General features: G+C 44.5%; 1 protein-coding gene across 1 annotated transcript in view; it reads left to right on the plus strand.

The window, feature by feature from the left end:
- TRMT10B (tRNA methyltransferase 10B) overlaps positions 1-20,708 on the plus strand; it is a 94,488-nt gene that overhangs the window by 27,908 nt on the left and 45,872 nt on the right. Inside the window, exon 3 of the mRNA XM_029603373.1 lies at positions 11,801-11,903. Coding sequence (XP_029459233.1) covers positions 11,801-11,903 — 103 coding nt within the window. The remainder of the gene's footprint in view (positions 1-11,800; positions 11,904-20,708) is intronic.

Consider the following 20,708-nt stretch of genomic DNA (forward strand, 5'->3'; position numbering starts at 1 on the left):
GTAGAGACGATACAGCAATGGTCCGCAGAGCGGGGTACACCAATGAGGGTTCCTCAGTAGAGATGATACGGCAATGGTCCGCAGAGCGGGGTACACCGATGAGAGTTCCTCAGTAGAGATGTAATGGAAGTGGTCCGTGAAGCGGAGTACTCACTGTAGAAGTAGCGAAGGTTCCAGAGGAAGCCCCGGGATCGGGGCAGGCAGCGGTCCTAGGCGCAAGGCCCTCCAAGGAGTGGATAGCCAGAGACGAAGAAAGGGCCCCCGCGGAGCAGGTACCCGGGACGTCGCACGCTGAGGAAGCAGGAGCTGGAACGGGAAGTCCGTAGTGAGCGAAGCGGATTCAGCAATGAGAGAGCTCGTTGCCAAGTCGTAGGCAGACAGGGCCAGATGGCTTAAGAGTCCATGATGAATGACATCATCGGGGGGATGCCTCTGAGGTTCCTGCCATTACAGGCATAAGACTGACCCGAGAGCGCGCGCATGCACTTAAGGAACTCCGTGGGCAAGATGGTCAGCGGCGTCCATGCCATCCAGGAAGGCCCGAGAACAGGGGCAGGCAGGCTGGCGATAGCTGGCAGAATCTGCAAGACTACCCAACGGAGTTAGTGCAGAGAGGCATGAGGTGAGCAACAGAGGTCGCAGCCGTCTGCTACTGGGCATAACAACTAGCCTCCACTGCCTTAAAAAATCCACCCTCTTTTTAAATCCAGCTAGGCCATCACCCTCCACGGCTGTGGGAGGAAGAATCAGGGCATTCAGTCAAGCCTGGTCACAAATCACAACCGATCGCTGGGTTCTAGAAATAGTCCATCAGGGCTATCAACTACACTTTCTCTCCAGACCTTCCCTTCCACATCTCATTCCAAGCACAGGCATGTGTGCCAATCATCTTCAGTTAACCAAAGAAATATGAACCCTTCAACATTAACAAGCAATTCGAGTCTTACCCCCGAACCTTCAGAATACGGGGTTTTATTCCCCTTACTTTTTAATTCCCAAAAAATTGGGAGGTCTACGCCCAATTCTGGACTTAAGCGAGTTAAACAAACATGTAGTCACAGAAAAATTTAAAATGGTCTCCTTGAAAACAATTCTTCCCCTTCTTCAACCCAACAATTGGATGTGCTCACTAGACTTGAAGGATACTTACACTCATATTCCAATGCACCCCTCTTTTCATGGCAATACCTCTATTTCCACTACAAGAAACAACATTACCAATACAAGGTTCTCCCTTTCGGCCTTTCAGCAGCCCCTCATGTGTTCACAAAGTGCATGGCAGTGGTGGTGGCCCACCTTCGAAAGCTGGGAATCCAAATATTTTCCTATCTAGACGACTGGCGCATAGTAGCATCAAATCGTGTACCCTCCTAACCCACCTACAACAGACCATTTCGTGTCTTCAGGAACTAGGCCTCATTATCAATTACGAAAAGTCAAATCTACAACCCTCCCAAACACTTCAGTTCATAGGAGCATTGTTGGATGCGACCAAAAGCAGAGCTTTTCTACCCAGAGACTGAAGGTTACTACTACAGACTCTTACCAATCACCTATGGTCGTCAGCCCGACCAACAGCCAGCCAAATACTGTCGGTATTGGGTCATATGGCGGCAGTCATTCACATAGTTCCAACACCCGTCTTCATATTCACCGACTGCAATGGAGACTAAAACGCCAGTGGTCACAGCACTCCCAACCTTTGTCTCGGAAAATCACCTTGACTCCAGACATGATCATGGACTTGAATTGGTGGTTAAAACCGCAGGTGCTTCAAAAAGGAGCACTTTTCACAGTGCCACCTCACAACATAGTGCTCACAACAGACGCTTCCCTCAAAGGATGGGAAGCTCACCTCGACCACCTACAAACACAGAGCTTATGGACCCTTCGTGAACAGTCATATCAAATCACTCTTCTCGAACTAAGAGCGATTTGATATGTCCTCAAAACCTTTCATGCAAGCTTGCAAGGAAGAAGAGTCATGATATACATGGACAATCAAGTAGCCATGTTTTATATCAACAAACAAGGAGGGTCAGGTTCATTGATACTAGGCAGGGAAGCACTTCTCATATGGGATTGGGCGAGTCGACATGCAGTCCATCTGCAAGCAACCTATCTTCTGGGTATAGCCAATACTCGGGTGGACAAATTAAGTTGAATAAATATTTCACCCTCATGAGTGGTCATTACACCAGCAAGTGGCCGACGATATTGTCAATCGATGGGGCACACCATCCATAGATCTCTTTGCCACCGAACAGAATACGAAGGTACCTCAGTTCTGCTCACTGTTTCCTAGTCATCTCCGCACGGCTCAGGACACCTTCTTACTCCCGTGGTCGGGAAGCCTGATGTATACCTTCCCACCGATCCCACCGATAACGCGCACGATTCAGAAATGCATAGCCGAGACAGCAGACCTGATCCTGATTTGCCCCAGCATGGCCCAGGCAACCTTGGAATGCATACCTGCTCCACCTATCAATCGATACCCCCATCCCATTGGGACACACAGAAGGCCTACTATTCCAAGAACTTGGAGCCCTTCTCCACCCCATGCAAGACTAGCTCCACCTGACAGTGTGGAGACTGAACGGGCGTTACTGACGGATCAAGGTATATCTGCAGAAACCCAAAACATTTTGCTTGCGGCCAGGAAACCGTCCACTAGGAAAGCGTACCAACTGAAATGGAAGCGCTATGAGTCCTGGTGCGCCACTAATCACTATGCTCCAACAGATCGATTAGATTATCTATTCACCTTATACTCAGTGGGGCTAGCAACCACCTCCGTCCAAGTGCACCTCAGTGCCAACACAGCCTACCACAGGCCACTCCAGGGCCACCCAATAACCCAACACCCACTAGTTTCTAGATTCATTAGGGGTCTCTACCATCTCCGACCCCCAATATCCAAGCCTCTAGTGGCCTGGAATCTCAACTTAGTCCTAGAGCAATTAATGCTTCCTCCATTCGTACCTTTGGACTCAGCACATGTGAAGTACCTCACATGGAAAGTGGTGTTCCTCATTGCTGTAATCTCAGCTCGCTGAGTTGGTGAACTACAAGCACTCGTTCATTACGAGCCTTACCTTCAGTTCTTCCACCTCAAGGCAGTGCTACAGACTCACCCATCCTTCCTTCCGAAGGTGGTCTCAGCCTTTCACATCAACCAGTCCATAGAACTCCCTACATTTTTTCCAAAACCTCACCATAATGACCGAGAGAAGTTACTCCACACCCTGGACTGTAAACGGGCGCTAAGATGCAATCGAACTCAAGACCATCCCAACTATTCCTCTTCTTTAACCCGAATGCCCCTGGCCTGCCAGTGGCAAAATGGATAATTTCTAGCTGGATAGCACAATGCATTCAAGTCTGCTACAACAAAAGCGATATGGCACTGCAAGTAAAACCGAATGCTCATCAACTACGAGCAATCTCCATCTCATTGGCCCATCTAGGTCAGGTTCCACTTATTGGCATCTGTAAAGCGGCCACCTGGTCATTTCTACATACTTTCACATCCCATTACTGTTTGGACCAGCAAACATCTCAAGATGCCAAGCTGGGACGAGTGGTCTTAGATACTTTAGTTTCATAACTCTAAAATCGGCTGTCCATGCTGGGTAAGTCACGCAAAAAAAAAAAAAGGAATATGTCATTTAGCATGACTGGGAGCTTGGGACTCCCATGACAGCATGGCTAATTCAGCCCTGCTATTGACGGGAAAAAGCAAGTTTGCTTACCGTAAACAGTGTTTCTGTAGATAGCAGGATGAATTAGCCATGCTGACCCGCCCACCTCCCTGGACAGCCTTCCTTACTGATAAAATACAGACTGAGGAGATTCTGCCTTCCTGCATGGGAACACACGCGCAGCCGCACAGAGCTAAGCTCTGTATCAGCTTTGGAAAGCTCCGCCTCCAATGCCTGACCGACAGTCCCCATGACAGCATGGCTAATTCATCCTGCTGTCTACGGAAGCACCGTTTGCGGTAAGCAAACTTGCTTTTCTTTTGTTTTATCTGGAAAACGATCGCCCAGAGTGACGGGACATGTGTTGTATTTGCCTAAGGTCAGGAGAAAGCTAGGAGTTCCATGTTTACAGTGGTATTATGTAGCTGCACAATTAAGAACGGTAGTAGACTGTCATAAAGTAGAAACGAGAGATTCTTCCCAGACACGCTACGTTTGCTCAGATGTTAAGCTTTTTGCAAAATGGATTAGCCAAGGGCTTGTCTTTTAACTCCCTACGGGTACAGGTAGAGGCCCTAGGCACTCTGGTTGGTAGCTCGGTGGCGTCACATCCAGATGTGGTGCGTTTCCTCAGGGGAGTAAGGCATTTGAAGTCTCCTGTCCGTCCAGTATGTCCGTTGTGGAGTCTTAATTTGGTTCTTCGCGTTTTGTGTGATCCTTCCGTTTGAACCTCTTAAGTCGGTGACATTGAAGGACCTCACCTTGAAAATGGTGTTTTTGGTGGCTATATGCTCAGCTCGCAGAATTTCTGAGTTGCAGGCTCTCTTCTGTAGAGAACCCTTTTTGAGAATTTCTGTTTCGTGGGTATCCCTCTGACCCGGCGGATGAACCAGCGGAGCCTTATTCCCTGCCGGAGGACCTCACATATCCGAAGTTTCTGGAAAAAGTTGGGAAGGTCCTTAAACTTTCCATTCAAAAAGTTCCGGAACCCAGAGCAGACACTCTCAATTTGCTGAAAATCTTCGACCTTCCGGCCGAACCCACTGCTCTACCACCGCATGCGGTTTTGGATTCAGTCCTAGAAAAATCCTGGGACACCCCTTTCACGCTCCCTACAGTGTCCAGGAAGATTGACGTGAAATATAAAATGCAAAAATCCCTGTATTACACGACCCGTCAACTACCACACGTGGCTCTGGTGGTCAAATCCGCGATGGGGAAGGCGAAGAAAGCTAAACTCCATTCAGTTTCGCCTCCTGGCAGAGACCTTCGTGCTCTGGACGAGTTTGCTAAGTGGGCCTATCAAGCGTCCATGCTCGCCACCCGAATTAATCACCACCAGTTTTATCTGGTACAGTATCTATTCGAGTGCGTGCAACGCCTCAAGGATGATCCACAGTCTCTCCATGGTCCTCATCCACTGCAAGACATCGAAGAGGCTATCCGACACTTGTTGCGTACCATCTACGAAGGCTTTGACATTTCTTCCAGAGTTTCGGCGAACGCGATCGTGGCAAGGAGAATGGCATGGCTCAGGGTGAGTACCATAAGGGACGATGTCCACGATAAGTTGGCTAACCTGCCCTGCAGGGGTGACAATTTATTTGGCTCAAAGTTACAAGAAACGGTGGCTCAGCTCAAGGAGCAATCAGTGGCCATACAATCACTCACCACTCCACACTCTTATTGTTCTTCACGTAGGTTCTATGCACCCGCTAGAAGACAGCCTTTCCAACGTAGATCTTTCCGTCCTTACGCATCCTACCGCCCACAGTCGTACCAACCTCCGCCATGCCAGCAAACCACACCAAACCAAAATTGGCGGGGACGGCCATGCCCACAGCGCTCTCAGAACCAGCAAATGCAATCCTCCAATAAACGAGTCTGTCTTTTTAGAGACACCTTTGCCACCATCACCTCAGGTATTAATTGAGGGCATAACATCCCACATCCAGCAATGGGAGTATATAACATCAAACCAATGGGTCCTGGATGTCGTGCGCCGGGGGATACAAGATTCTGTTCCTGTCCCCCCCCCCCCCCCCAGCTCTCCCTCATTTCACATCCAGAGGAACCCAATCCAACCCTGCGTGACTGGAAGGGGAGGTGACAGCCTTGTTGCAACAAAACGCTGTCTGCCACCTCCCCCTGTCCACCCAGAACATGGGTTTCTACTCCCCATATTTCCTCATTCCAAAGAAATCCGGAAACCTCCACCCGATCCTGGATCTCCGGGACCTCAACAAGTTCATAGTCAAGGAAAAACTCAAGATGGTATCCTTCAAATCCATATTACCGCTGATCCAACCCAAAGCCTGGATGTGCTCCATAGATCTCAAGGACGCAAACACTCATATTCCAATGCATCCTTCCTCCTGGCAATATCTCTCTTTCCAAGTCAACGGCCAGCACTTTCAATACAAAATACTTCCCTTTGGACTATCGACAGCACCCAGAGTGTTCACCAAGTGCATGGCAGTGGTGGTGGCATTCCTCCGTCAACGGGGGATCATTATTTTTCCCTACCTGGACGATTGGCTACTCGTGGCGTCCAATCCCACTACCTTTCGCCAGCATCTCCACGACATGATAAATTGTCTCAACCACTTGGGAATAGTAGTGAACTACCAAAAATCCCAGCTACAACCGACGCAAACAATTCAGTTCATTGGAGCCTTGCTGGACACTACGAAGCACAGAGTCTTTTTTCCACGAGACAGACGACAAACCATGCGCCAGATCTTCCGCTGCCTACAGATGACGTGGACTCCCTCCACCCTTCAGGTCTTGACAGCTTTGGGACATATGGTGGCTTCCATCCACACAGTCTCCCACACGCGACTACACATGCGGAAACTGCAGTGGAATCTCAAGCGACAGTGGAAACAACATGCGTAACCACTCACCTGGAAGGTCTCGTTAACAAAAGCCATGGCCTCAGAACTCGACTGGTGGTTAAGAAACCACACACTCACCAAAGGGGCGCCTTTCACACTCCTTCTGCACAATGCAGTCCTCACCACAGACGCCTCCTGCAAGGGATGGGGGACCCACCTCGATCACTTTCAGACCCAAGGTCTCTGAACCCAGCAGGAACAGTCCTTCCAGATCAATCTCCTGGAGCTACAGGCGATACGTTACGCGCTACGAACTGGTTTAGGTGAGGGAGCATGTGAGTATGTGATTGAGAGCATGTGTGAAAGTGAGAGAGAGAGCATGTGTGTCTATGTGATTGAGAGCTGGTTTAGGTGAGGGAGTATGTGATTGAGAGCCTGTGTGTAAATGAGAGAAAGAGAGAGCACGTGTGTCTGTGTGTGACCGAGAGCTGGTTTAGGTGAGGGAGCATGTGAGTATGTGATTGAGAGCCTGTGTATAAATGAGAGAAAGAGAGTAAGCATGTGAATGAGAGTCTGTGTGAGAGAAAAAGACAGCATGTATGTGTGTGATTGAAAGCCTGTGTGTGTAAGCCTGAAAAGATAGACAGCATGTGTGTAAATGTGTAATTAAGAGCCTATAAAAGTGAGAGAGAAAAAGCACATGTATATGTGAGCAATTGAGAGCCAGTGTGAGAGAGAGAGAGGAGAAAGTTGCAAGCAAACCATCCCTCCTCCTGCTAATTCAAAGCAATCTCAGGGTACCTGGTATGCAGAGCAAAACATTGTTTGTATCCTTATTATTTTTCATTACTGGGTCTTTGTGTTTGCTATTTTTAAATATTTTATTGGTATCTAGAAATTTTGTATATGAGTTTTTAATTATTGGATGTTTCATTCATCCGCTGTTTTGAAATAATCTGTTATTTTTGTTAGTATGGTTTTACTGCTACTGATTTTATATTTCTTGATTTGTTTTATAAGGATGGGTGATGTTTCTTTTTTTTCCTTTGTTGCACTCTATACAGGGACTCTGGCTTGTTGCGGTTTCCAATTCAGTTTTTGTCTGCATGCTTCTAGTTATGCGTTTGGTCTCTTTATTCTTTGTTAGGTGAGGGTCAGCACATGTGATTTAGGTGAGGTTTTCTGCTGGCATGTAGCTTCTGTGTAGGGCTCTAAAGCAGCCTGACTTGTTCTCCGTTTTCCTGATAGGAGATGTATTGGTGTCTTAAGAGCTGGTATAATATTTTCAGTGTTGCCTTTTCTTAGGTAAGGTGGTTACTGTTAAGTGCTGGAAATTGATACTGTTTTGGTGTGGGATGTTTACTGTTTATGCAATTTCTGTACAGACAGAATATGTATCTTTTTCTTGAATCATTCTTAACAAAAATAATACTGGACCTTTATTTTTTGTTTCCGTTGTAAATTGCAATGAGCAATGTGTCACATGTGTGAGCGTGGCCTGTCAGGTGTGTCACGATGGGAAAAAGGTTGAGAACCATTGGTCTAGACGTTCGCTCAGCTCTGTTACGCTATTTGGAGGTCACAAATCCTTTCAGACTTTCAGATCATTTGTTTGTTCTTTGGAGCAGTCCCAGGAGAGGTCACAAGGCTTCTAAAATGACGATTGCTCGCTGGTTGAGAGAAGCAATTTCGTCTGCACACATTTGTAAAGGATGACCTGGTCCTGAGGGCCTGAAGGCCCATTCTATTCACTCTCAAACAGCTTCTTGGGCCGAATGCCAGTTGGTATCGCCTCAGGAGATTTGCAGAGCGGCTACTTGGAAGACGCTCCATACATTTGCTTGCCACTACCCTTGGACATTCAGGTGCCCGGAGATTTTGGGAGTGGTGTACTGTGTGCAGGACTCGCGAGGTCCCACCCAGTTTAGGGAAGCTTTGGTACATCCCATGGTCTGGAATGATCCGGGTACATACAGGGAAAAGAAAATTGGTTCTCACCTGATAATTTTCATTCCTGTAGTACCACGGATCAGTCCAGACGCCCGCCCAAAGATTAGGAGTGGGTAACAGGGGGATCTATAAAGTCGGCACGCACATATTCAGGATATGTTATTGCAGCATACTAAGAAAGCTAACGGTTACATGTTTATACGTTCGTTTTACGGTTCGGTTCTTACTTGATTCATTGCTAGTCTTATTCTACTTTGATACTCTATATCCTGAAGGGATGCAGGTGGCACACCAGGTTAAGTAAGGGTGCCTTTCAAGTTTTTCTCTGTCTTCACCTGCTGGAAGGGAGGCATAACCCATGTTCTGGACTGATCCGTGGTACTACAGAAACGAAAATTATCAGGTAAGAACCAATTTTCTTATGGAACAGCTCCCCTATGAGGAAAGGTTGAAGAGGTTAGGGCTGTTCAGCTTGGAGAAGAGACGGCTGAGGGGGGATATGATAGAGGTCTTTAAGATCATGAGAGGTCTTGAACAAGTAGATGTGAATCGGTTATTTACACTTTCAGATACTAGAAGGACTAGGGAGCATTCCATGAAGTTAGCAAGTAGCACATTTAAGACTAAACGGAGAAAATTCTTTTTCACTCAACGCATAATAAAGCTATGGAATTTGTTCCCAGAGGATGTGGTTAGTGCAGTTAGTGTAGCTGGGTTCAAAAAAGGTTTAGATAAGTTCTTGGAGGAGAAGTCCATTAACTGCTATTAATCAAGTTTACTTAGGGAATAGAACATAAGAACATAAGAAAATGCCATACTGGGTCAGACCAAGGGTCCATCAAGCCCAGCATCCTATTTCCAACAGTGGCCAATCCAGGCCACAAGAACCTGGCAAGTACCCAAAAACTAAGTCTATAGCCACTGCTATTAATTGCATCAGTAGCATGGGATCTTCTTAGTGTTTGGATAATTGCCAGGTTCTGTGGCCTGATTTGGCCTCTGTTGGAAACAAGATGCTGGGCTTGATGCACCCTTGGTCTGACCGAGCATGGCAATTTTGTATGTTCTTATGTTCTAATACCTTTGTACTTGCGGTACAGAAATAATTTTAAATAAATAAATAGCCAGATAGTCCAAAGTAAGCTTTTGCTATCCCTGGGAGTGAGTAAGAGGAATTAGACTACTTTCTGGAATCTGCCTGGTGTTCGTGACTCAGAGTGGCAGCTGTTGGAGACAGGATGCTGGGTTTGATGCACCTTGGTCTGACCCAGCATGGCACTTCTTATGTTCTGTGATGTTAATATGTTTAGCGTGGGTGAGCAAATTCCCAACACTTTTGCCATGGGGATCCAGACTGGGCCCTCCAGTTTGGGTTGTGATTTCCACATTTACACTTTTCAAGATGTTAACTGTTATGAAACAAAAATTACTCTTTCTGTGTCTTTTCTGTTGAAATCATACCATTCTCTTTATTTCTTCCCTGTTCTAATTATTCTGAAATCCATCATTATTTCTGATAATTGATTTACCAGATTCCTTTTGTTTGTGAATGTGATATGGATAAACAGGGATTGAATCATTGACTTTTTAAAATTTTCTTCTTTAATTTTTGTGAAATATGTAAATCTGTTTCAGACAAAATGAAATGGATTCTTCTTGTGTTTCTGTCTAGAGGTAAAACTAAATAAAGTTTCTGTGAGGCACCTTTTAAATAAGAGAAATGGATGTTAAAGTATATTGTCCTGGAGTAGATCTGAGCCTTGGCTCTAGGCAGCCCAAACCTCCATGAGCAGTTCCACTCTGTAGGACTCTCTAGCAACAGTGTCTTTGGGGTTCAGGCAGTCAAGAAAATCGCGTGTCTTAGCAAATCATCCACCTTGGTAAAGCTCTGCCTATAGCAGTCTTCCCGGGGCTCCGTTTTGGGAAATAAAAAAAAAAAAAAAGCCAACAAAACAGCAGCAACACAAAAGCCTTGTGTAGTGAATATTCCCATTAAAATCACCTACTGAGGGAACAACGTTTCTCCTCGTCTGCAGATGCCATGACACCGCAGCAAAAGCTCCTTAATCCACAGGTCTGTAGCTCTATTCCCAGTCTTGTACTTGTTCACACTTTTCTTTTTAACAAACAACAAAAACCTCTCGCGAACAAACCTAAGTTTAAGTCCACAAGAGTCATAGGGAGAAAAGGAAAAAAAAAAGTCTGTGCACCAAAACACCTTTAAGCTGTAGCACAACTCATCCCTACTCCCCACCGTTGTGCTTTCAGGCAACAGCCTTCCTGTCCTCAAAACAATACAAAGCCAAAAAAATAGTCAAAGTACCCTCCCCTTAGTCTACTTCCATCCTCGTCTGGGTTTCTCTGGGCAATCCATGTCCTCCTCCCTTTTTGTGAGGCTGGTTGGTAATTTAAACTCCTCAACATCACTGTATACTCCCTCCTCTCTACTCCAGGGGCTCACCTGTGTGTTTTCAATCCCCCAGGGTCATGGCCCCTGGTGAATGGCCAGCCCTCTCCTTCCCATTGATCTCTCAGAGGCTCTAAGATCCTGGGAAATGTAGGTTCCCTCCTGTCTCTCCGAAGCCTTTGCTGTCTGGGTTTGCCTCTGGTTCTCCCTGGAGAAATCCAGTCCAGGTTTTCTCTGCTGGGCAAACAGTGAGCCTCATCACAATATGGATATGAATCCAGAACAGACCTTTATTAAAGGGCATGGATGTTCTTCATTCATGTAGAAGCTTAAAATGTAAGCAGTTGAGCTCTGAAAAGTAACTTTTCTTGTGTGTAAGTATAAAATTGTATGAGTCTAAATGGGGGAGGGTGGGTGAGCACCAAGATTGTACAGCCAGTATGTAGCTGGCTAACTTAATCTGGCTTAATTTAGCCAGCTAACTCAGCTCCTCTGAATTATGCCCCAGGAATGTGCCTAAATTAGCCAGATAAATTCTAGCCTCCTAACTTATTAGCAGGCTAAAATATAGTCAGCTAAGTGTCCAAATTCTCATTTAGCCGGATAACTTCTGAATATGGATCTCACAGTGATCTTAGAAAATGTGCTTGACATATTCTGTGTTTTAATATTAGGACCTAACTTCAGAATCGAGTTTAGAGGCATAACTGCAAACCCACTGAAACTTTTTAGCCCGTAATAGGAGATAGCCCTTTGTGTATCTGATACCAAGTGTCTGGGCCTTGCTTTTGAATAGTATATTTACTGGTACGGTAAGGATTCTTTGACACCGACAACTGGTCTGAATCTTGTTTTAAATTCTTGTGTACTGTTTTCTTTTGATTTTTTTTCTTCATGAAAAGAGGAACGTCCTAAGGAAACAGAGGCACTGGGAGAAAATTGTTGCAGCAAAGAAAAGTAAAAGAAAGCAAGAAAAAGAGAGGAGAAAAGCAAAACATCTTGAAGGTAGAGGTTCTTTCAGTTTTTTTCTGTTTTTTAAGGACTTCTAATCCTAATTTTCAAACTCTTCATATTTCTTCAGCATTGCTGCTGATTATAGAACATCATTCAGTGATAAGAGTTCACCATGCACAAGGTTTCCTCCGTGGTATAAATTTGTTGCTGGAGGGGAGGAGAGGTGCACACATCCTTTCTGGAGGATGGTCTATAAAACGGCAGAGGGATCGGCTACAAAAATGCCGCTCCTTGGTGACACTTTCAAGCCTGATGCGAACCTGTGCTCTGGGTGCCTCTCTCTGATTGTACTCGTGGGAGGTCAGAAAGCAGCTCAGAGCAGGCGACACAAACATTTTGGCCTCTGCTGAAACTGTGCCGCCATAAGTGAAGGAAGTTTTAATGTTTGTACAAATGATTGTTTTAAAGGCTTCAGGATTGTACCTCTCCCCGATGTCTGAAGGTGAGTAATCAAGTATTACATAAATAGACATCTGTGCTCTGAGAACTGGATTGAGACAACTGGTTAATTTCATACAAATCAGTTAATGGTTCTCAGGCACAAATGATTTTTGATTGCTATGAACTTGACCCAAACTGTGGGTGCCAGAACCTGCAGTATTAATAGTGTAAACTAGCACGCACTCATAAGCCCCTGTAGTGGCCCGTACATGAATTTCTGTGGTAACAGGAAGCCCTGCATCAGAAGAGATCAGGACCACTGCAGGGCTTATGAGCTTGCCTAGCCACAGGACCCGTACTGACTTTCATTATTAATGCTGCTGTCACTTACAGATCACCATTGGACTTGGGGAGGGCTGAATGTGCATGAGGCAATGGAGATTGCCATTGCTTTCTCTCCTCATCCACCACAACTTATCCAAGAGAAAAATGTTGCCCTCTCTTCTTACCATTTGTCATCCGCCTTTGGCCCAGGACCCAAAGAATAATGTTGCCTCCAAAGCTATTTGAAGGGAAAGATGTGAAGGAGGAGGGGTTTGGGGGTTGGAGAAGGATTGATTGTGATGGATGAGAGAAAGGGCATGACAGAGCATTAGTTGAGGGTCATAAGAAGGGTTTGAGAGTGAGAGGATCATTTGGGAGGAGAGAGGAGGGACGGTTGGGAGAGAGGAATACACTGGAGGGGAGGAGATCCTCTGGAAGAGATAGATATTGAGAAAGAAGATCGACTGGAGAGAATGGATGATGAGCGAGGGATAAGTTAGAGTGGAGGGAGGGTGAGAAGTGATTGTTGGCGGCAAACCATACCCCTGCTAATTTGTTTTGGTCATCCTCTGGGGTTATTCAAATTTTCAAGTGCTAAAATAAGGTCACATTGGATAAAAATTTGGGAAGCCCTGACCCAGAGATAGGAAGTTCTCCATTCCCAGATCAGTCAGTGAGCCACCCATTCAGCCTTGAATTTTGAGACTTTGATCAGTAATGTTAAAGGACGTGTATGTTTCTTTCTTGAAATAAGTTTCCTCAAATTAGTATACCCCCTTCAAGGTCCAAGACGTACTCCAAAATTATTATTGTGGGAAGCATTGATAATGCCACTATTTATCACTAAATCTATTTTTTTAACCAGTTTATCACTGTTACTACCTCTCAATCTCTCTCCCCATGAGGATCTTGCAGGATGGTCCAAATCCTTATGCCATTAGAAAGCAAAAGGAAGGTCCTCTACTTGATATTAACAGGGCCCTTTCTATTGTAGAAGATCTGCTCCCCTATGACCAAGACTGTGTGTCACGGCAATGATGCATCCAAGCTTTCCCAACTCATCATCCAGCAGATCCAAGCACCACACCTACATTGCTACCAGGCAGCTAAAGGAACTGTTCACAGAGCTAAAATGTACAAACTAGAGGATAAATTTTCAAACAACTATGCACAAAAAAGTTAGCATAGATGCACATAAGTATCATCTACTCACTTACATGCTATTTTATAAACCTCAAAACATATGTGCATATTTTTGCTTTCATGCACAGATATATGCATATGCAGTCTGGGGCGCTCCAGGGAAAAGCAAACATTTACATACGTATGTTCCTATTTTAAAAGACATACATGTAAATTTGCTAACTTACTGGCATAATTTAACACCTGCTTATGTGGCAGAAGTGATATTAAATGTGTTATGTGCTATTGACCAGATGGGAGGTCTGGATGAACTGGGGAGGAGTTCAGGCTGAAGAACTATGAGGGTCTCGATGATCTGGAGAAAGACTGGGTAAACTGGTGGAGTAGTTGGTAAAGCTGGTAATTTCACTTATGCCTGCATAAGTGTGTGTAAATTGGGATTTATGCAAGACCTACTTTATTTTCTCATACAAAGTATACTTGTGTATATTTTTAAGATTGGTAGGATAAGTATGTGCGTTCAGTGCATTGAAACTCAACTCATTGCATGTACTTACATATCAGCATACATTTGCATGTATGTTTCAGGGTAGAAATATGTGTATTTTAGAATGTGTGTATGTGATGCACACAGGTTATAAAAAAAAAAAAAAGCTATTGCAAATCTACACATGATCATATACATGCGTTTATGCCTCCGCACACACTTGTTTGAAAGTTATCCTCTATGTGTGGAACAAAAATGGACTTGTCCTTGTCTAAATACTATTGGTTTACCTCTCTGAAACATAAAGATGTACTAAGGTGCAACAATGTTTGCAAATGTATTGATAAGTCAGCAAATAATGACTGCTAATTCTGTTTGCTAAATTTTCTTGTACTTTTTGCATTTTTACTGCACATTTAGGTATTGCAAACACTTATAAAATCTATGCAAAAAAAAAAAAAGCTGAATAATTTTTAAAATCAGCTTATTTCCTATGTTCTCTTAGCTAAATAATGCATGTTAAAATACACAAATGTCAACACACAACCTTTATTGAGAGAAACTTAACTACACTGCATGGAGGTATAGTTAAGTTTTTCTGTGTGAATGGTCACATTATTGCAGAATTTAATGCATACTATTAATACTAAACTCACATGCATGTAATTGACTTGGGTCATTTTATGTATGAGAATGGCGCATTTTATTGTACCATAATACATCAACCTCAGAGACACAGAGCATGTGTGCAAGAAAAATAGGTTTACATTTCATGGTACCATGATCAAGCCAGTTCAGGATAGCTGAAGGCAATCTGCTGCTTGAGGCGAGGGATGAGATGGTGCTGCCCTCACCCCGAAGGTTGATAGAGGTCAAATCATTGAATGGGTCAAGGGAGGGTCCCCTTGGAATCTTGCCCTTTCAGTATTTTGAAATGCTGCAGAAGGAGGAAAGAAGAGGCCAGAGTTGGCAGAGGAGTGGCAGATGCTGTTCTTGATAATATTTCTAGGAAGCTGGCAACCCTGCCACACTCCCAGGTACCCGACCACCTGCCTCCCACATTTCTTCAGCTTTTGCCTCCCTGGAGAAGTTTGAGATGGGGGAATGATGGGGCTCAGTGTGTGGCAGATTCTCCAGGGAATTAAGAGCACTAAGTGAACTTTATAGCCTTGTGCCTCTCCTTCCCAGCCCTCAGCACACACAACTAAAAACTGTATATTTATAATAGCAGATTTTCTCAGAGGACAAGCAGAATGGTAGTCCTTGCATATGGAGAAGGTGGTGGATGCCTGGAATGCCCTTCCGGAGGAGGTGGTGAAGACTAGATCTGTGAAGGACTTCAAAGGGGCATGGGTAAACACTATGAATCCCTAAAGGCTATAGGATCGAAATGTTTGGTGCGGCTCGTGAAACCATAAGCTTGCTGGGCAGAAAGGATGGACCATTTAGTCCTTTTTCTGCCGTCATTTCTATGTTTCAATATGAGTGACATTATCGGATGGAGCCCCGATGCGGAAAACTTATGTCAAAATTTCTATAACTTTGACTAGGCACACTGAGCATGCCCAGCATGCTCTGTACCACATGTCCACGCAGGATGACTCTTCAGTCTCTTCGGCGGAGAGATTAATTGAGCTCAATTTGGCTATGTTTAGCTTTGTGGAGAACTCTCCACATTTTTGTGTTTTTTTGTGGTTTTTCTTCGCAGTTCCATTGCTGGGTCCCTCTTGGTGCTTCCCTGTAGTGTCTCTGGTCAGGGTTTTCGGCGTGGTGCGTTGGTGCCCACCGGCCATTGACGCCCGCTGTCATTGCTTTTGACTTTGCGGCCCTTTTGTTTCGCCTCCTCATGGCCATGTCAGGTTTTCACCGATGTCAGAGGACCATGTCTACCACTGATCCTCATGAGCTATGTATCCTCTGCTTGAGGGCATCACATGACGTCCAGGGTTATAAGAACATGCCATACTGGGTCAGACCAAGTGTCCATCAAGCCCAGCATCCTGTTTCCAACAGTGGCCAATCCAGGCCATAAGAACCTGGCAAGTACCCAAAAACTAAGTCTATCCCATGCTACTGTTGCTAGTAATAGCAGTGGCTATTTTCTAAGTCAACTTAATTAATAGCAGATAATGGACTTCTCCTCCAAGAACTTATCCAATCCTTTTTTAAACACAGCTACACTAACTGCACTAACCACATTCTCTGGCAACAAATTCCAGAGCTTAATTGTGCATTGAGTGAAAAAGAACTTTCTCCGATTAGTTTTAAATGTGCCACATGCTAACTGCATGGAGTGCCCCCTAGTTTTTTTTATTATCCGAAAGAGTAAATAACCGATTCACATTTACTTGTTCTAGACCTCTCATGATTTTAAACACTTCTATCATATCCCCCCTCAGCCATCTCTTCTCCAAGTTGAAAAGTCTTAACCTCTTTAGTCTTTCCTCATAGGGGAGCTGTTCCATTCCCTTTATCATTTTGGTTGCCCTTCTCTGTACCTTCTTCATCGCAATTATATCTTTTTTGAGATGCAGTGACCAGAATTGTACGCAGTATTCAAGGTGCGGTCTCACCATGGAGCGATTCGGAGGCATTATGACATTTTCCATTTTATTCACCATTCCCTTTCTAATAATTCCCAACATTCTGTTTGCTTTTTTGACTGCCGCAGCACACTGAACCGATGATTTCAATGTAGCTCCCTGTCCAGTTCTACCAGTGCCTGCACCTCCTGGACAAAGGCAGAGTACCTAGGGCCCCATCCCCTGTAGTTAGTATACAGTGAGAATGAGGGTCCCTGTGACCTAGGGGGATGATCCGACGGAGTTCTCTGAGGATTCTGATAGTCTCCCATCAGACCCTTCTCCTCCAGATGAGAGAAGGAGTCCCCGCCTGAGGACTTGACCTTCGAAGGATTTGTAAGGATGATGGTGGAGGTCATCCCATTTCAACTTTTGAGTGAGGAGGATGCCAGGCACAAAATGTTTGAGAACTCCAAAATGTTTGCGATAGGGTGAGGGATACTGTGGCCTAACTCTGGGACCACCATGAAACTCTCCATCAGTACTCTGGACCCGTCTTCCTCATCCAGGAGGCTGGCGAGACCAGGGCCAAGGAAATTGTTTTTTTACCAAAGGAAGTATTTTTCTCCACCTCCTGGCTCTGACCAACACCATCAGGGCGCCTGCAGCCCTCCCAGCAGCAGAGAGCTCCCAAGCCACAGCCAACTCCTCCAGGGACTGGGTTTTTCACTAGGCCGCAGAGAGTGTAAGCCAGTCACCTGTACCCGGGGCGATGAACCCTCCGGTTGGGGGCAGGCTGTGGTTCTTTGCGAACCAGTGGCCCAGTGTAATCTCGAACCAGTGGGTTGTGTCTATCGTCCGTCAGGGTACCAATTGAATCAATTAGGTATCCTGCCAAATTGCCCTCCATTCTCATATTGGGGGCCGAAGCGCATCAGACACTTCTAAGGGAACTCTCCTCCCTCTTAATGGCTGAGCAGTCGAGCCCTTATGACCAGGGCAAAGAGGGCGGGGATTCTACTCCGGGTACTTCCTGATTCCAAAGAGAACCATACTAGACTTAAGATCCTTGAACAAGTTTCTAAAAAAAGAAAAGTTCAAGATGGTTTCCCTGGGCACCTTGATCCCCTCTTTTGCATAAAGAGGACTGGCTATGCTCCCTCGACCTAAAGGACACATATCCATGTTGAGATATTACCTGGTCATAAAAAGTATCTCTGATTCATGGTTGCACTCAACACATCCAGCATTGGATGTTGCCGTTTAGGCTCGCATCTACTCCATGGGTCTTCACAAAATGCCTGTCCGTGGTGGCAGCGCACTTACGCAGACTGGGAGTGCATGTTTTCCTGTAATGGCTAGTCAAGAGCATGTCTCAGGCAGGAGCTATCAGGTCCATGCACTTGACCATTTGGGTGTTGTAGTCACTAGGGTTCATTCTGAACTACCCAAAGTCCCATCTAAGCTCATCACATCTATTGGACTTCATAGGAGCCTTACTAAACACAACTCAGACCAAGGCCTTTCTGCCTCGCCAGAGGGCATCACCTTGGAAACCATTTCAGCAGAAGTTCAGCAGAGCCAGCAGGTGTCAGCCTAGCACATATTGAGGCTGTTGGGCCATATACCTTGTGACCTTGGGCAAGTCACTTTACCCTCCATTGCCTCAGGTACAAAAAAACTTAAATTGTAAGCCCTCTGGGGATAGAGAAATTCCTACAGTACCTGAATGTAAACTGATGTGATATCTCTGATCGAATGTTGGTATATAAAAATAAATAAATAAACCTGTAACTGTCTATTTGACTCCCTTGACACGTTTACACATTTACATTTATATTTATTAAAATTTGTTAATCGCCTAACACTAGACTGTCTAGGCATGTACAATAAACTGTACATAAATATGGCAAAAATAGCATACATTAAAAATACAATTAAAAAAAGTAATTTAAAATAAGACTAGTTAAAATTACATATAAGTTAATTTAAATAAGAGGTTTTAAAAGGCCTCTGAATGTTTTAACCGAGTCACATAATTGGAGCTCCATCGGGAAAGAGTTCCAAAGGACTGGACCAACAACAGAAAAAGCAACTTAGGTGATGGAATGTCCAAAAGACCCCTCTGTGAGGACCACAGATTTATGGATGGTTGATACATCTTCAAAATGTCATTAAACCATGCACAGGACTGATCATTAATCAATTTAAAAATAGTCATATCAAGCTTATATTTGATTCTATCACTAATAGAGAGCCAGTGTAGTTCAATCAAAACTGGAGCGATATGATCATAGCATTTTAATCCTGCAATTAAAGAGCAGAATTTAAAAGCAGTTGTAGTGGTTGAAGGGATAAACAAGGGAGTCCCATATAAAGACTGTTACAATAGTCAATAATTGGAAAGATGGAGGTTTGTTGTATGGTACAAAATTCTGTAGTGTGCAAACTAAAAAATGACACCTGACTACAATTTATGTGAAAGTATGTAAAGCTATATTTTTCTTTATAATATATTTATTTATTTATTTTATTTTATTTATTTATTTTAAAACTTTTCTATACCGTCGTTTAGTAATGTACCATCACAACGGTTTACATTTAGGCATGAATAGATATGCACAAAGCAAACGCATATGAGAATGCTTGAGGAAAAATAAAACAGATTATAATACATTTCCGGAGACTCTGGGGCTTTTCTCTCAGTTTAGCTCTCGTCAAAAGTCCCACTCATCCCACCATGTATCTGTATATTATGTCCTTGGTTGTTGCATGCTCAGAGCAAGTTTTTTTTGTTCTAACTCCCAAAGTTTTTGTCAAAATAACTGATAAGGAAAAACTACAGCGTGTGATCGGGACCACTCTCAATATGGTGGATTTCTTCTGGTTTGTACACTACCTGTAATCACCATTTTGTTTCTCTCATTTACTCTTGCATTTTCTCTGAACATAACATACTCTCTAGGATCAGCATATGTATATCATATATCTGTTGTCTCAGATAATAAGCAAAACACTACTGAAAAGTATAAAAGTTCTGGGCAGTTGCCAGGTGTTTCAGCTGTTTGGTGCTATAGATGCAAAACCTTTAACACACTATCTCCTGGCTCACTCTAAGTCTTCTCATACTTGTAATTAAATCCTGTCTCTATTTTTGTAGTCTGTATCTATCTGCGTGTGACCTTGAAGCTTGCAGATTTCAAGCTAGGAGAAGGGAGGGCTAGTGGAACTGTGGGCTGTAACTAGGAGAGAGCTGCCTGTTACGAAGGGAGAGGGTGCTTCCTAATAGCCCAAATTCCTGTAATTCTTCAAGCAATGCTGTGTGCATGCATTATCTTACTTTCAAAGCAAGCTATGTGCTGAGCTTGTACATATCTGTATTTTCTCCCAGGACAAGTAGGATGGTAGTCCTCACATGTGGGTGACGTCACTGGACGGAGACCTATCACGGAAAACTTTTCTGTCAAAGTTTCTAGAAAGCTTTGATTGAAACTGGCACACTGAGTGCACTGAGCATGCCCAGTATGCCATGATCCCTGTGTCCACAGGGGTCTCCCTTCAGTCTCTTTTTTTTCCACGCTGCAGTTTTCCTCGCATTCTGGAGCTCTGTGAGAGATTTCTCACAACTTTTCCTCAAACGGAAACATTTTAAGTTTTACTTCAAAAATAATTTTTCCCTACACGGGTCTCCCTTCGCGTACATTTCATCGACGCTCTTGGAATATTATGCCCTGTTTTTCGGTCGGTTCCTGTCACCTCACAAACGGTTTCCCCAGCATACCAACCGAATTGCGGCCGCCTTTCTCTCTATGTTAATCATCCTCTGTCAGCCCCACGATGCTTGCGAGTGTCCTTCCTGCGATCCTCCACTGGGTTTTCGGGGCTAGAGGGATAGGGACGTCCACGGATGCCAGGGCCGACGTCGATGCCATTGATGCT

This window comes from Rhinatrema bivittatum, chromosome 1, assembly GCF_901001135.1.
Source record: "Rhinatrema bivittatum chromosome 1, aRhiBiv1.1, whole genome shotgun sequence".
In the NCBI taxonomy this organism is placed as follows: Eukaryota; Metazoa; Chordata; class Amphibia; order Gymnophiona; family Rhinatrematidae; genus Rhinatrema; species Rhinatrema bivittatum.